The sequence below is a fragment of the Pristiophorus japonicus genome, chromosome 15, assembly GCF_044704955.1.
Source record: "Pristiophorus japonicus isolate sPriJap1 chromosome 15, sPriJap1.hap1, whole genome shotgun sequence".
Lineage (NCBI taxonomy): Eukaryota > Metazoa > Chordata > Chondrichthyes > Pristiophoridae > Pristiophorus > Pristiophorus japonicus.
The window spans coordinates 38,965,989-38,982,295 of record NC_091991.1 but is presented as its reverse complement, the minus strand read 5'-3'; the positions used below and the strand labels follow the sequence as shown (position 1 = coordinate 38,982,295).

At 41.0% G+C, this 16,307-nt stretch overlaps 1 protein-coding gene across 3 annotated transcripts in view; it reads right to left on the bottom strand.

Moving 5' to 3' along the window:
* Nucleotides 1-16,307, bottom strand: part of cttnbp2 (cortactin binding protein 2) — a 162,316-nt gene that overhangs the window by 88,839 nt on the left and 57,170 nt on the right. For 2 of the 3 annotated variants that reach the window (XM_070900329.1, XM_070900331.1), the window contains exons 3-4: nt 4,790-5,020; nt 4,350-4,457 (exon numbers count right to left, since the gene is read on the bottom strand). In XM_070900329.1, the coding sequence (XP_070756430.1) occupies nt 4,350-4,457; nt 4,790-5,020 (339 nt within the window). The remainder of the gene's footprint in view (nt 1-4,349; nt 4,458-4,789; nt 5,021-16,307) is intronic. The other variant, XM_070900330.1, reaches the window with a different exon arrangement.

The window sequence follows — 16,307 nt, the reverse complement described above, 5'->3', positions numbered from 1 at the left end:
GGAAGTCTTGTTACAGCTGTACAGGGTATTGGTGAAGCCACACCTAGAATACTGTGTGCAGTTTTGGTTTCCATATTTATGAAAGGATATACTTGCTTTGGAGGCAGTTCAGAGAAGGTTCACTAGGTTGATTCCGGGGGATGAGGGGGTTGACTTATGAGGAAAGGTTGAGTAGGTTGGGCCTCTACTCATTGGAATTCAGAAGAATGAGAGGTGATCTTATCAAAACGTATAAGGTTATGAGGGGGCTTGACAAGGTGGATGGAGAGACGATGTTTCCACTGGTGGGGGAGACTAGAACTAGAGAGCATGATCTTAGAATAAGGGGCCACCCATTTAGAACCGAGATGAGGAGAAATTTCTTTTGAGGTTTGTAAATCTATGGAATTCGCTGCCTCAGAGAGCTGTGGAAGCTGGGATATTAAATAATTTAAGACAGAAATGGACAGTTTCTTAAGCGATAAGGGGATAAGGGGTTATGGGGAGCAGGCAGGGAAGTGGAGCTAAGTACATGAGCAGATCAGCCATGATCTTATTGCATGGCGGAGCAGGCTCAAGGGGCCATATGGCCTACTCCTGCTCCTATTTCTTATGTTCTTGTGTGTCCTGTACCTATGCTAATTATGATTTCTAAAAGTTGGACTCAGTAAAGATGGGATGAGAAGCAAAGATCTAAAACACCAAGTCTCACATTCACTACTCTTAAATTTCAATTTTTAATGTAAATAGTGTGTCTTCTCATTTATTTTTCCATTGCAAATATTTAGATGTTTGCAGATTGTGCTTTGAGTCTGTCTTGATTTAATACAGGAGACGTACAATAAAATCACATTACTCAGACAGATAAAATGATGGTCTTAGACTTTATATGCAATGTTTTGTAATAGGTTAGCTTATATTTTCCCTTCTGGCTTCTTTTGCCTTGACCCACGGGCTTGATCCCAAAACATAATGTCCTTCAAATAATAAATGGTCAGTAAAATTAAATTGTATCATTTTTAATTACAACTTACAGCAACAGGAACCTGTGAGGAGTGCTCTGAACACTCACTTAATATCTTATTGGTAAGAGAAAACTATTACACACTTTCACCCAACAAACATGCACCAAAAGAATAACTAAAACACAGCCATGCCCGGAGAAATAGATTAAGAATAGTGGCAGCAACATTATATTCAATTAAACTTTTAAAAACTGGCATATTGCTGCCAAAACGTAATATCAGAAATTAAGTATTACGTCCAGGATTGGAACAATTAATTGCTTTGACATTTTGTGCAGATGTTTTTACAGAGTTTGTACTCTAATTTCAGTCGCATTCTGTTGCTCTGCGATATTCGACTTTGTAAAAATAACAAAATATTCTATCTTCGAGAGACTGGTACTCTTGCGAGGCTAAATCAATTTATGGACATAACAAGACAGCGCATCATCAGTTTGAGTGGAACATTAAAGAGGCAGACCCAACAATAGAAGCCACTGTGGCCAATCTTGATTGTACTTCATTTAAATGTGACATTTTAAGAGGGGCAAAATACATGCACATATCTTAGGGGAACATAGAAGACAGATTTTAACAGCATATTTCTTTTAATTAACAGAGTTCTTTTAAGTGCTTTATTCAACACAATTACTGAGAGAGAAATAATTACCACAGAATAGTTTCACAATTCCGTAAAAAAATGCAAAACATTCCAAGCCATAGCAAGGCTAATTTATCAAAATTTGCCAGCAGATGATTACTGGCAGAATCTTTACATAGTTTCTGAAACATTCAACAAAAGCACAGACCACACACATTCTTTTTAAATTTAACCTGTAATGCCACTTATGTAAAATTAATGTTCATGAAATTGACAATGGACAGAAATTAATGTTATTGAATTGAAATGGGCCAGTCAATGAATCAGGGCAAGACACAGCAAAACTTCAGAAATAGCAAGGCGCTAAGTGACCAGTTAATGTTTTTGGCAGTAATGTTTGAGGGAGAAATGTTGGTCAGGACATTCGAACTCCCAGTTTTTCAGTGAAATCATGGCATGGGATCTTTAGTAGATTTGCTAGCAGTTGCCTCCAACAGAGGGTTGAAAGTGGATCAATTGCTTCTCCGGTGAATAGGGGATTGGGAATTAGGTGTGGCTGGGGCCAGTGGATGAAGAACAGGCAAAGCGAGCAAATAAATGGAGAAAAAAAATTCAGGTTGGAGAGCATAATCTAAAGATCTGTAGTTCGCTCAATGTGCCAATCAAATGATCGGCACAAAATATTTAACTATTAAATTTGTAGTATGCCTCAGGTTTATTTTAATAAACAGAAATAATTTATAATGAAAATATATCAGTTAACACAACCCGACAGGCATTTTATCAGGGACTGCACATATTCAAAGCCTGTATCTATCAAACTATCCCTCCTCATCCTTCTCGACTTATCTGCAGCCTTCAACACAGTTGACCACATCATCCTCCTCCAATGCCATTTCTCCATTGTCCAGCTGGGTGAAACTGCTCTTGCTTGGTACCATTTTTATCTATCAAATCATAGCCAGAGAATCACCTCCAATGGCTTCTCTTTCCACCCCTGTACTGTTACCTCTGGAGTTCCAAGGAACTACCCATGGCTCCCTTTCTGTTTCTCATCTACATGCTACCCCTTGGCGATATCATCCAAAAATACATCATCAGGTTCCACATGTACTCATTCAGCTCTATCTCACCACCACCTACCTTTGTGATTTGTCACACTGCTTGTCAGACATCCAATATTGGACGAGTGGAAATTTCCTCCAGCTAAATATTGGGAACACTGAAACTACTGTCTTTGGTCCCCGCCACAAACTCTGTTCCCTGGCCATCGTTTCCATCCCTGGCAACTGTCTGAAGCTGAACCAGACCGTTCACAACCTTGGTGTTGTGTTTGACCCTATGACCTTCCGACTACATTTCTGCTCCTTCACCTGCCTACTTGCACCCCCGTAACATCGCCAGACTCTGGCCCCGCCTCAGCTCATAAGAACATAATAACTAGGAGCAGGAGTAGGCCATACGGCCCCTCGAGCCTGCCCCGCCATTCAATAAGATCATGGCTGATCTGATCATGGACTTAGGTCCACTTCCTTGCCCGCTGCCCATAACCCCTTATTCCCTTATCATTTAAGAAACTGTCGATTTCTGTCTTAAATTTATTCAATGTCCCAGCTTCCACAGCTCTCCAAGGCAGCGAATTCCACAGATTTACAATCCTGAGAGAAGAAATTTCTCCTCATCTCAGTTTTAAATGGGCGGCCCCTTATTCTAAGATTATGCCCTCTAGTTCTAGTCTCCCCATCAGTGGAAACATCCTCTCTGCGCCCACCTTGTCAAGCCCCTTCATAATCTTACATGTTTCAATAAGATCACCTCTCATTCTTCTGAATTCCAATGAGTAGAGGCCCAACCTACTCAACCTTTCCTCATAAGCTGCTGCTGAAACTCGCATCCATGCCTTTGTTACCTCAGACTTGACTATTCCAATGCTCTCTTGTCCAAAATTCTGCTGCCCGTATCTTAACTCGCTCCAAGTCTCGGTTCATCCATTACCCCTGTGCTTGCTGACCTTAAGTTGCTCCCAGTCGGACAATGACTCAACTTTAAAATCCACATCTTCGTTTTCAAATCCCTCCATGGCCTCGCCGCTCCCCATCTCTAACCCCCTCCAGCCCTATAACACCTTTGAGATCTCTGCACTTCTCCAATTCTGGCCTCTTGTGCATCCCAGACTTTAATTGCTCCACCATTGGTGGCCGTGCTTTCAGATGTTTTGACCCGAAGCTCTGGAATTCCCTCCCTAAACTGATCTGCCTCTCCCGCCTTCTTTAAAATGCTCCTTAATACCTACATCTTTGACCAAGCTTTTGGTCATCTGTCTGGATATCTTCTGTGATTTCGTGCCAAAAATGTTTTTATTGCTATTGCTTGTTAGGCACCTTGGGGCGTTTTTCTACGATAAATGTGCTCTAGAAATATAGGTTGTTGTTGTATAATTGCTGGTTGTCATAATTCTGTGTCCCCATTATGAATGCGGTTCACATTTGACACATTAAGCATATGGTATACAGATATCGTTAAAAAAATTCAGTTTCAGATGTCAAGTAGCTGATCAGGTTATGCTGAGTCTTCAGCTAATAAGGGCAACTTTATCTGGCACACACCACTATTGTAAATTATTACTGCAGCAATGGTATTCTTTCATTCAAATTTTCAAGAATGCTAAATGGCTTTTGCAACATTCTAATCAAAGCCTTAAATTATTCCAGTCAGCCAACTCAAAAGTCAGTTGCTATAATTTCAAGCAAGTCTTATTTTCACACCTGCTGTAAAAGACGCTCACGCTCTTTCTCTAGCATGTATGTAACATCATCTCCCTGGGCTGCATCTTGGGCATGTTTATGCCTCTCCTCTTCAAGGTCCAAGATGACCTAACAAATGAAAAGTAATGACAAACTCTGTGAAACCCTTTTCTTGATTTTATAATCGGGCTCATCTTAACAAACCATGAATTCTGGTCTGATTATGAACAGCATGGCTATGTTTTGTTCAGGCAACCTCCAAGAACAAACATGTCTCCAGCCTAACTTCTTCTTTGAAGAATTCAAAAGTTGATATTTAAAAGTTTTGGTTTGTGCAGGACGGAGTAACAGAATTGCTACATTACTTTTTCAATTGAGACATTTCAACAACCAACGCTGATTTAATTTGCACTGGTAACTGGCTGGAAATGAAAACCATTTAGGTAAAGCCTACCACCTACCTTTCGATGTCGGATTTCAGCAGCAGCCAACTGTGCAGACATTCTCTCCTGCATCTTTTTGCAGTGGCCCATGACTATTTCCAATATGGAGAGGGGACTGGGGCAGATGGGCTGCTTATCTTTGCTGCCATCTCCACCACCTGCTTCATAGTCTCTCTGCAGAGCCAGGAAAGGGTCGCTGAGATTAAACCTCCCATACCGTTCCTGGATAAAAACATCCTTTCGGCGAGACTGAAATGACAACAAATTAAACAGCGTTAGCAGGCAATCCAGAAACAATATTTTTTGATTTATGACAAATCATGCCTACTTGAGAACACAGTGATGAAGGAAATAGCACTGCCTTTAAAGTTAGCCACAGATACACATGGAATATCTCAACTTATTTTTGATTTATTTGTACTATATTTACAATAGAAGCATTTTGCTTTAGTTATTTATGTACAGTTAATTGTGTCTGTTACCTAACTGATACTGAACAATATCAGATAACCTTTCTATATACTGATCACTTAGGTGGTATGGTGCCAATACCTTCTATATTGATCCTAATTACTTGGTCATTTTCTTCGAGACAATAACAAATGTGATTTTAAAAATCCAACCAGTCTACATGCAAATGTTGATAATTTTTTTTGGAAAATCCTAATGATACCACAATTCAGAAGGTCACTTTGACTACTCACACTCGTGGGCGAATCAAATTGGAATATACCCATGAATAATGCTCAGCACTGAATTCTTAATGGCTGGTATGTTCCCTACCGTGCTGTTACATTCAGTTCTCACCAGTGTGTTCTTAAATAGTCATCCTCAAATAGTCATCCTCATACTTGTTTCTCATTCTTTAATAATAACTTTTATTTATATAGCGTCTATAACGTAGTAAAACGTCCTAAGGCGCTTCATTCACAACAGTGTTACAGACAAACAGATAAATTTGACACCGAGCCACAGAAGAAATTAAGGCAGATGATCAAAAGCTTGTTTAAAGAGGTAGGTTTTAACAAGCGTCTTAAAGGAGGAAAGAGAGGTAGAGGCGCGCGGAGCGGTAGAGATGTGAAGAGATTTGGGGAGGGAGTTCCAGAGCTTAGGGAGCCCAGGCAGCTGAACACACATGTCCATCGATGGTTGAGCAGTTATAATGAGGGATGTTCAAGAGGCCAGAATTTGAGGAGCCCAAATTTATTTTTAATGAAAATACCTGCTTTTCCTTCATAATTAATAGCCGACTAAAGAAAACAGGATTGCACGGCTTTACAATATGTGATTTCCAAGAGATTTTGTAAATAGTCATTAGTTCTGACAAAGGGTCATCGACCTGAAACATTAGCTCTGTTTCTCTCCACAGATGCTGCCTGACACGCCGAGATTTTCAGCATTTTCTGTTTTTATTTCAGATTCCAGCATCCGCAGTATTTTGCTTTTGTGTCATTAGAACAAATTGGTTTTCATTTCAGAGGAATTTTAGGCCCATGATCCTAAAACTACTTTTAAGAAAAGAAAACATGACTCATTTCTGCAAAGATTCTGATCAGACTCATTTTAACAAAAATGTAGACTTAAGTATAAATTGTTATACTCATCCATTTTTCCACATAAATTAGATTATGGAGGAGAATGTACCTTTTGATGTCCTGTTGCTCACATGGATTTATACAGAGAAGATGCAAAATTGAGGGAATTTGAAATAACTGGATTCTTTCATGAGCACGATATTAAACTCATTAGTGATAAAAGCTGAAGCAGTAAAATGTTATTCTCCCCCCACCGCCCCCCCCCACACCATGGATTCTGTCCTGCAAATGCAGATGTGCTAAAGTTATTAGCTTTTTTTAAAAATCACTGAACTCTATTGCCTGGACTTTGCAGTCAGCGTCGAATGGGCGGGGCTCGCCACTGACCTTGAAGAAAGCTGCACACAAAGACTGACTGAGTGAACTCTGTGGCACCGATTTCCCCTATGATGATGTCAATTTCATTCTGGCACCATCTATAGGGGATCTCTGGCGTCCAGAAACAGTGATGTTATCAAGCAGCCTGAGCAACCAATCATATTGAAGAATTCTCAGACTGTAAACCAGGAAGTAAAAAGCACTGATTATCATTCATTTTTTAATCATTTTATAGAGAGTAAAATAAAGCTTCAGATTTACATATGGAATTAAGAAAGAAGCTGAAATTTAATTTTTTTTCAATTATTATTTGAAAAATCTATGGAATTATCATCATGGAATGGAGCGAATGACACCATCCTTTAAAATTAGTTTTTCAGGGCTGGAGAGGTTGTTCGGCAGGGATTACGACTCAGTATGCTGTTAAAAACTCAAGTTACACATCATTCAACAAGGCTCAATATTTTCACTGTTTTTTTTAAAACTCAAAAACAGCGCAAAAGAGTTGACGTTCATGTCAAATCATGATTCTGTGCTGACTGCATCTGAAGAGACAGCAACAGCGCACCCTGTAGAGAAGCGGACAACAACTTCCTGATTTCCATGTTTAACTGCTCACGTGTAGACGCCAGAGGCTGCTGTCAGTTTCTCACAGTATTGACTTTGAGCACTGACAGTGTCGCCGTCATTACAACTGCAAATTCCGGGTCAATATCTTCTCTCAAGCTTCAATTTTACTCAGTAAATCAATGAGATTGATTCTAACTGTAAATGTGGGACTTACTGAACAGCACAGATTTAATAAGCCAAGACTGTTGCGAGGACTAAAATCAAGTTTAACACTTTCATTTTTCTTTAAATAAAAGAAAAAAAAATTGTGCTTCAGACATTAGCTGAAATATGCAATAATCTGTAAATAAGTAATTTCATGTGCGCGAGTAGAGGAAAAATGACCCATGCCAATTTCATTTTACTTGGATCTTACTTGCCTGTAAGTGTTGTTTAATATTACATGATCTTAGATCTCCAACGTCTACATGTTTTAGCCATGCAGATCAACGTTTTAAAACAAAACACTTAAAAATGAAAAAAATTAAAATCCCAAAACATGATAATTAAGTTACGTGAGGACAGAGTCATGTTCAGCTTTGTTGACCTCACATCCCCTCTCTGGCTCCAGAACCCATTAACACTCTTTCCAAGTTCTTACAAGAGTGACTACTTGGACAGGGCACTGGAGATCTGGTGCACCTTTGGACCCTTACCTCACACGACAGGGGGAGGGGGGAGGGGGGAGGTCGAAGACAGAGGGAAGAAACACTGGAGAAAAAATTAAACATTATAGGACTTTCCAATGCAGATGTTACTATCCAAATGTGATTGTCACTGCTTGCTAATGGAAAATAACATTTTAATAAACGAAAACCATAGCTCTGAGGGGGGGAAAAAAATCATCCCCACGAATTTGGAGCTTGTAAGATCTTGTAGATGGAACGTTACCTTCCTCCTGACAACACCAGTAAAAGAGGTGCATTATATTGCACTCTAGTCATCAATAACCATTCCTTTAGAAACATTTTTCACTGTGGATAAAAATTATCTGTCTACAAACCTCTCTTTAAAAAGAAACAGGGTTATCACGCTGGTTGCTAGGGTATGCTATGGGGCGATTTGAACAGCTGGCATTTTCATGGTTGCTAAGTGAATTCTAGATCTATAATCTCTCGCCGACTTTGTGCAGGCTTCCCTCCTGACATCATTCAGAAACAAAGAAGCCAGTCAACCAGCTTAGTCCAGATGTTTTAACACAGCTTTCATGAGTTGTACAAGCCAAGAAACCAACAGACGTTAACAGCTCTTGAATCTATCTGGAAGCAATTTTTCAACAGAAATGTACATCGATCACCACATAACATAGACAATATACGTATAGAGGTGCACACAGTAATACTTTGGTTCAGCTAGAATGCCTAAATATAATTTTTATGAAAACTATTAAGCTAAATGCATGGCTCAGGCAAATATATTTGCTTTCAATTTAATGTTGAGGTTGCAACCAGTTTTTAAATAAAATCTAATGAACTTACATTTGTACTTTGAATGTTATAGACAATTTGTTCACTGATGATGTGGATAAGAGTAGGTAACAAAATAGATTCAGCACTGCTGCTGCGGTTAGCTACTCAAGTATATAATTTTGAATTAAGGCACAAATTAGCGCTAAGTGCATCTCCCAATCTAAAGGAGAAAAAACGCTGATAAAATACATTGCTTCTTAATTATCACAATTATGATATTTAGTTATTAAAGGAGCTATTTCCACTCTCATACAGACTATGAGGCATCAGGTTTGATCTCCTGCCTCTGCTGAATTAGAGAATTTCAATTTGGGGAGGCAGCGGGCACTACAATAGGGCACAGGCTAGATAGTGGAAAATCAGTCAGCATTTTCACATTTAATTCCTATCCAATGACCCCTGCTGGAAGTGCACGTATATGGATGTCAAATAGGGATAAGATCAGACTCAAAAGTGATGCCTGCCATCCTGTTGTTAAATAGCCCGGTGATACTCACCATCAAGGCCCAACCATAGGCAAGGCACACAGGATACCAGGCAACTGTAGGAGTTGACATGTTAAGATAGGTGGCAGGGAAGGGCAGGGAAAGAGAAAATTGGCAAACACACATCTACAATGACAGCTTCACTATTCAATTGTTCTTCACAACTCTTCAGAGATTATGCCAAGACTTTACAATGCACTGGTGAGATCACATTTGAAGTAATGTCATCCATAACAAATATAAACAGTAGAAAGGTATTATAATAATAATCAGCATGGATTTCAAAAGGGAAAATCTTGCTTGACCAACATTATTGCATTTTTTTTGAAGACGTAGCAGAGAGAGTAGACAATGGTGATGCAGTAGATGTAATTTATCTAGATTTTCAAAAGGCCTTCAATAAGGTGCTCCATAATATTCTAATGAATAAGGTCAGAGAATGCAGAGTCAGGGGACAAGTCACTGCTGGCTTCAAGACAGAAAGCAGAGTGGGGGAGTAAAGGATAGCTATTCACAGTGGCAGAAGGTGAGTAGTGGTGTTCCACAAGATTAATTTCTAGGACCACTGGAGTTCACTATTTATATTAACAATTTAGACTTTGGAATCAAAACCACAATTTCTAAATTTGCGGATGATACCAATACTGAGGAGGACTGCAATAAATTACAGGAGGACATTAATAAACTTGCAGAATGGACAAATAATTGGCAAACGAAGTTCAACACAGATAAATGCAAGGTAGTACATTTTGGTAGGAAGAATAGGGAGGTCACTTATTGCTTGGAGGGTGCGAGTTTAGGTCGGGTAGAGGAACAAAGGAATCTCTGAGACCAGTACACCAATCACTAAACATTGCAATAAAAAAGCCCCCCCCGGAGGCACTAAGGAGGCCAATTTCTGGGCTTTTGTCACCCTCTCTCTCTGGGTAAACAACTGACAGCTCCATGCCTCAATGGCTGAAATCCATCTCATCTGGTAGCAAGCTGGATCATAATGGATTAGATTCTACCTATATGTAGGAAGGATTTCATTTAGGGAACTTGGCAGTTTTAAAACTCTTTCAATTAACATTATTGATTTTACAAATGTTCCCCTCTATATTGTGTTACCACTTAGTGTTGAACAATTATTTTCCTGTGTTTTGGAAGCATTTATTGAAAGCTACATGAAATGTTGTACTGGGAGGACCAGTCTAATTAATACAATGGGTCCCAAGACCCATGAGTTTTCTGCACTGCATGCTACAATGTGGGATCTTATTAATAACAGAATGCCCTGCAATTGACCATATTTTTCAAAGGGATTCCAAACTGCATTAAAATGTGCTAATTTCCATCTATTTCTAACTACCATTGTTTCCAATCACACCTCAGAAATCAGTGAACTATTCTTCGGTGTGAAACGTAAAGTTCGAATGAATATTGGAAATGACAATTACAAAGGATTTCTTGATCCATTGGGATCAAGCAGACAGCACCCTGTGCATTGGGATCAATTTCAGACATGATTTGCCCACAAACCTATTTTGCATAGAAACAATTTTGGAGATCAACATTTTTTTATTAAACATTATTTTATTAACAAAAATGTTAATAAGCTGAGACACAATTGTCAGCTGTCGCCCAGTGGGTAGCAGTCTCGCCCGAGTCAGAAGGTTGTGGGTTCAAGTCCCACTCCAGGGACTTGAGCAGATAAAACTAGGTTGACACTCCAGTGCAGTACTGAGGGAGTGCTGCACTGTCAGAGGTGCCATCTTTCGGATGAGACGTTAAACCGAGGCTCCATTTGATCTCTCAGGTGGACGTAAAAGATCCCATGGCACTATTTCAAAGACGAGCTGGGGAGTTATCCCCGGTGTCCTAGCCAATATTTATCCCTCAATCAACATCACAAAAAATATTATTTGGTCATCAGCACACTGTTTGCAGGAGCTTGCTTTGTGCAAATTGGCTGCCACATTTCCTACATTACAACAATGACTAGACTTCAAAAAGTACTTAAAAGCAAGTCTTTCTTTTTACAATTGTATTTTTCAGATTGCAGTTTGGTCAATATACACAAATCTATGCACCATCTTGTCTTCAACAGCATCTACAAATTGATAGTCAGTTACAGTAAATTAGATTAGGTTTGGACAGCTCATAACACAGACTTTCCCAAATGCAATACCAATGAAATGTAACATATTTGGACATACTCCACTAGATAATTAATGGGGCATCACTTGATTGCATGGGAGCGTCCATGTTTAGACACTGAGCAGATCAATACCATAGGCAATTTGGGCACATAGTAAAATATGGCTTTTAAAGGTTAAATCTATCATTCAGAGACCTTTCTACCAGGCACTGTCCTCAATATGTTTAATCATCATTAATAAACTACAAGTAGGTTTTGTTATTTTTAATGCTTTTATTGTCTCTCTGCTGAGGTTGGTGCACTAAGGCTGTGTTGCTTCACTTTTTACTTTACTAGAATCTGCAATAAAAAAATGGGTAAAAAGAGGGTATTCAAGAAAAGCAGTTTCCAAATCCTTCACAGAATGATCCAAACATTTTGTACTATTAATAATAACATTGCTTACTTCCTTCATAATTAAATATAACCAAATGCAGAATGTGCAAAGTGGGCATTGGGAATGTCCCGAGAGGTGAAAGGCACCAGATTTCTGACTAACTGCTTCAAATTCAGTTCAGCTAAGTATTTCAAAACTGGACTAAAAGTTTACCTATATGTCATTACTTTTGTTAGATCTACTTATTTTGCTGCTTATATAGCAACTTCTCATATTCAGTAACCAAATCTGGAGGTCAGGAATTTCTCTACAATATGGGAAAATTGGAAGAGCAGGAGTTATCAAAATACCCTCCTCACACTTGGCCACATCTTATGGCAAGCTTAATATTAACATAGGTAAAGATTTCAGAGATTGGCTACCAACCTCTTGGTCAAAGAATGACAAGACCTCAAGGAGGTGGGCATAGCAAGAGTAAATCTTGTCTCACAGTTATAAATATCTTTTCTTAAAACTCTGTTTTGCAAACTGAGATATCAGCACCATTACCATCAGAGCAGGATGCTCTGTCGCATTCCTGCCATCCGAGTGAACAGGTCCAGGCACTTGCTTTATTTTTAGTATCCAAAGTTATGGAATCAACCTTGAATTTATCCATTTAGGAAGCAGCACTTTGCTACTTAACTAGATTATGGTTGTGTAGTGGATATGATACTGGAGTATCAACTGCAAGGTCAAAAAGTAAGGCCGCGAGTCGGGTTCGATGCGGCTGGGGTCTGTAGTGAGGTCCCAGCCCGCTGCCTGCTCCATCCCGCTCTGTTGAAGTGATCTTACAATGATTGGGCTTGTTAAGTCTGCCCAGTGAGTTTCCCGGCCAATTAAAAGGACGCGGGTCTGATGACGTCATTTGACAGTGGTGCTGTCAGTGTTCTGCAGCATTGAGGTGCTGCAAACACTGCACAAAGATGCATGACTGCACCCAGGCTCTCCCATGCCCGCCCTCCACATGCTTCTGGAGGGAGTCACAGCACGCAGGGAAGTTCTTTTCCCTTCCAATAGGTGTAAGAGACCTCCCCAAGAGACCAATGCAGCCTAATTGCACATTGCACAGACGACACAAGCAGAGATGTCATCGGAAGGAACTGGCTGCAGTGGTGCAAATCTTTCAATGGTCTAAGTAAAACCCGAAACGTTACAGCAAAGCCACACTCGACCTCACCCTGCTGTGCCACTCATCACATCCCCATCAATCTGCCTTCCCAACCCTACTCCTACACATCCTTACTCACACCAACTTACCTTGCACCTCCACCCTTCCCTCTCTATCTACATTATCACTTCCCTATCTCACAATCATCCCTCACACTCACCCTCTTCCTAGTCCAATCATAACCAACTAACAGCACACAAGGGTAGCACTTGGATGTTTTAGCCAATGTTCATGTAAAGTTTGTTTTAATGTCTGTCAGATATTGAAATCTTTATTTTCAACACTTTGCCTTCTTGGACAGAGTTGTGTGCTCCTTTGGTCGTGGCTTAGTGAGTTGCAGTGAATGGTGAGACACAAGGGTACCCTGCACAATAGTGATGAGTGTGAAAGGAATGGCTTAGGCATTATAGGGATGCTTTATGGTGTTGGTGTGGAGTAGTGCCAACCTGGTACATCATGTGGCAGCCAAGATGTATAGTACCAAGTGAAGTAAATCTGGTCATAATGGGGCCATCCCTGGCAGCAATGTGGTCAGGTGCTGATTTCATGTGTCCAGTGCAGCATCAGTTGATTGCAGAGAAGGTTGGTGATGATGGTGTGCTTCGTGATGCTGGTGTTGGGACTGATCAGGGTGGGATTCTGAGGACTACAGTAAGATTTCTTTCAAGGATACCGATGCTGATGAAATAGATGGCAGGTGATGTTGAGATGACAGAAGTGATGTGTCAATGGTGAGAGGTTGTTCCAATGAGGTGATACTGGATAGAGAGTTTGTTCCAAACACTTGCAAGCTGCATAAAGCTCAATCTGTCTTTAAAATGCAGTAAGCAACAGCTTCTAATCTTGGAAAGTGAACACCGATGAAATAGGAGCGTTTATAGACCATTTGCAGCTGTCAAGTTAAGAAATCATTCCATGCTGACACAACACCCAACCTCCTTACCCAACATGATCTCTGAGCAGCAGGGAAGCTGTTGGCAAACTCTTCAATCTAAAGGTGAGCTTAAAATAGTTTCCAAGTGCCTGTTAACAAGCTCTTAATAATCTAAATTGCCTTCCCCACCGCTTGGTGTCGGGTCCATTCAGCGCTGACAACCTCTCTCACCAGTGACAGATCGCTTCGGTCATCTCAACATCACCTGCCATCTATTCCATCAGCATCGGTGCCCTTGAAAAAAATCTCACCTTGGTCCTCAGAATCCCACCACGATCAGCTCCAACACCAGCATCACCAGCAACCTTCTCTGCAATCAATTGATGCTGCACAGGACAGAGGGCATCAGTACCCGATAACATTGCCACCAGGGATGGCCTCATGGCCCGATTTACTTCACTTGATGCTGTGCAACCTGGCTGCCACATGATGTGCCAGGTTGGCACCACCCCACACCAACACCATAAAAGCATCCCGACACCTGGGAGGCTAGCTTCGAGGCGGGTTAACAGTGGAGTCTTGATCCGCTGTCAATCATTTCAAATTTTACAGCTGATCCACCTCCGATCTTGTCCTCTCAGCACAGGTAACATTTCGGCCCAAGTTGTGAAATAGAATTCAATAAATCCAGCAAACTGTGGAGGATGACTTGCTTCCACGCCAATAAGGGATGAATTCACAGGTGTTTCAATGAAGGACCGAATATTCCAGATCACGAACTACATAGTGAAGGGTGGAAGATGCCTGTGCTTGGATTTTTATTTTTTTTTTTTTTTTAAAACGTGTGGTGGTCGTTGCACACCAGCCACCACATGGGCTTAACAGTGGCAAGGATTACCCAAGACTAACTGGAGACCAGCTCTGCTGCACGGACCTAGTGCGCAAACATATCACAGCGTGGGCTGGCCCGTGCTGCCCCTGGGCCCTTGCTCTTCTGGGCCCCAGATTCACGCCTCTCCTGGGCCCCGGTCACTTCCCCCTCCTGCTGTGCCGCAGTGCAATCAGCGACCTGGCTTAGCAGCCGTCGCTCGCCTACAGCAGCATGCACTGCTCCCTGAAGTAGCATGCGGCCGCACGCTGCTCCCTCCAATGGCCCCGGCCTGCTGACAGTCTTGCAGACCGGGACCGCGCCGATTTCCGGGTCGGGCCGCCGCACGCTGCTCCCTCCAATGGCCCCGGCCTGCTGATGGTCTTGCAGGCCGGGACCGCGCTGATTTCCGGTCCGGACCGCCGCACGCTGCTCCCTCCAATGGCCCTGGCCTGCTGATGGTCTTGCAGACTGGGACAGCGCCGATTTACGGGCCTACAGGCAACTATCATCCCATACGCCATACCCTTTGATGTAGTAAACCAGTCTGTTACAAGGTGGCTCACCACACCTTATCAGGACAAGAAGGGTGGCCAATAAATACAGCCTCGTCAACATCACTATCATATCAAGAACACATTTTTGAAAAGTTTAAACTGTTACTGCAACAGATTGGTAACATGAAGGATAGTACAGGAAGAGGCACCCTACCATGTTTTTTATAAAAATGTTGTGAAATATTTCCAAAGTGTTCAATTAAAACCTTTTCACAAGATCATAACTCTCAAAAATACATTATATACAGATGGCAACAAACTTCGATTTCCATCACCTTCGGTGTTAAATCGACTGCTGAGTATAAACAGCAAAAAAATGTTCCTAATTCAGCAATCAGAGAAATGGAAATGGAAAAATTGTTACACTGATGCAGTTGGAGGTTGGGCTGAGCAACTCTGTCAGAGTGGAAGGAGCTTTACCTGACTCGGGGGTGCCTGTTGCTGACACTGGATGTCTGAAATAGGAAGAGTACCATTCCCCAGCACGACCACCCCTCCATGTTGATAAGCAGAAGAGATGCTTTGAGAGTTGGCATCGATAGAAAGCATGAAGTAGTATCTAGTCTTTCCCTCTCTCCACTAACAGCCCCACATCTCTCCTTGCAGAATCCTTTTTACAAGTTCTTTGTTCACTTCTTTCAGTTCCTGCTACTTGCATATGTGAATGGTCACAAGGCTAAGAAAGTCTAAGAAAATTATAGCAAATTGAGGCAGTACCTCACAAACGGGTAGTTACGTTTGAAAGCAAGGGGTTTGAAAGATATTGCAAAAAGGCTCAGATCAATCAAAATGGGTGAATTGTTGGGCCATAAGGCTTTATCTGTTTCTAAAATGTCTTATGTGTAAAGATCTTGGTGTGGAGAATGACCAACATCATTAATGGTCGGCCTTGAAGGCAATCTGCCTTTCTTACTGAATTGCTTTTCAACAGCAAAAGAGCAATCTTGTAACTAAGCTGTCAACTTTCAGAATCTTTTGACCAATTTTTGCAGGAAGGATTTGGAAAAAGATTTATTTTAAATGTTGGTTTAATGC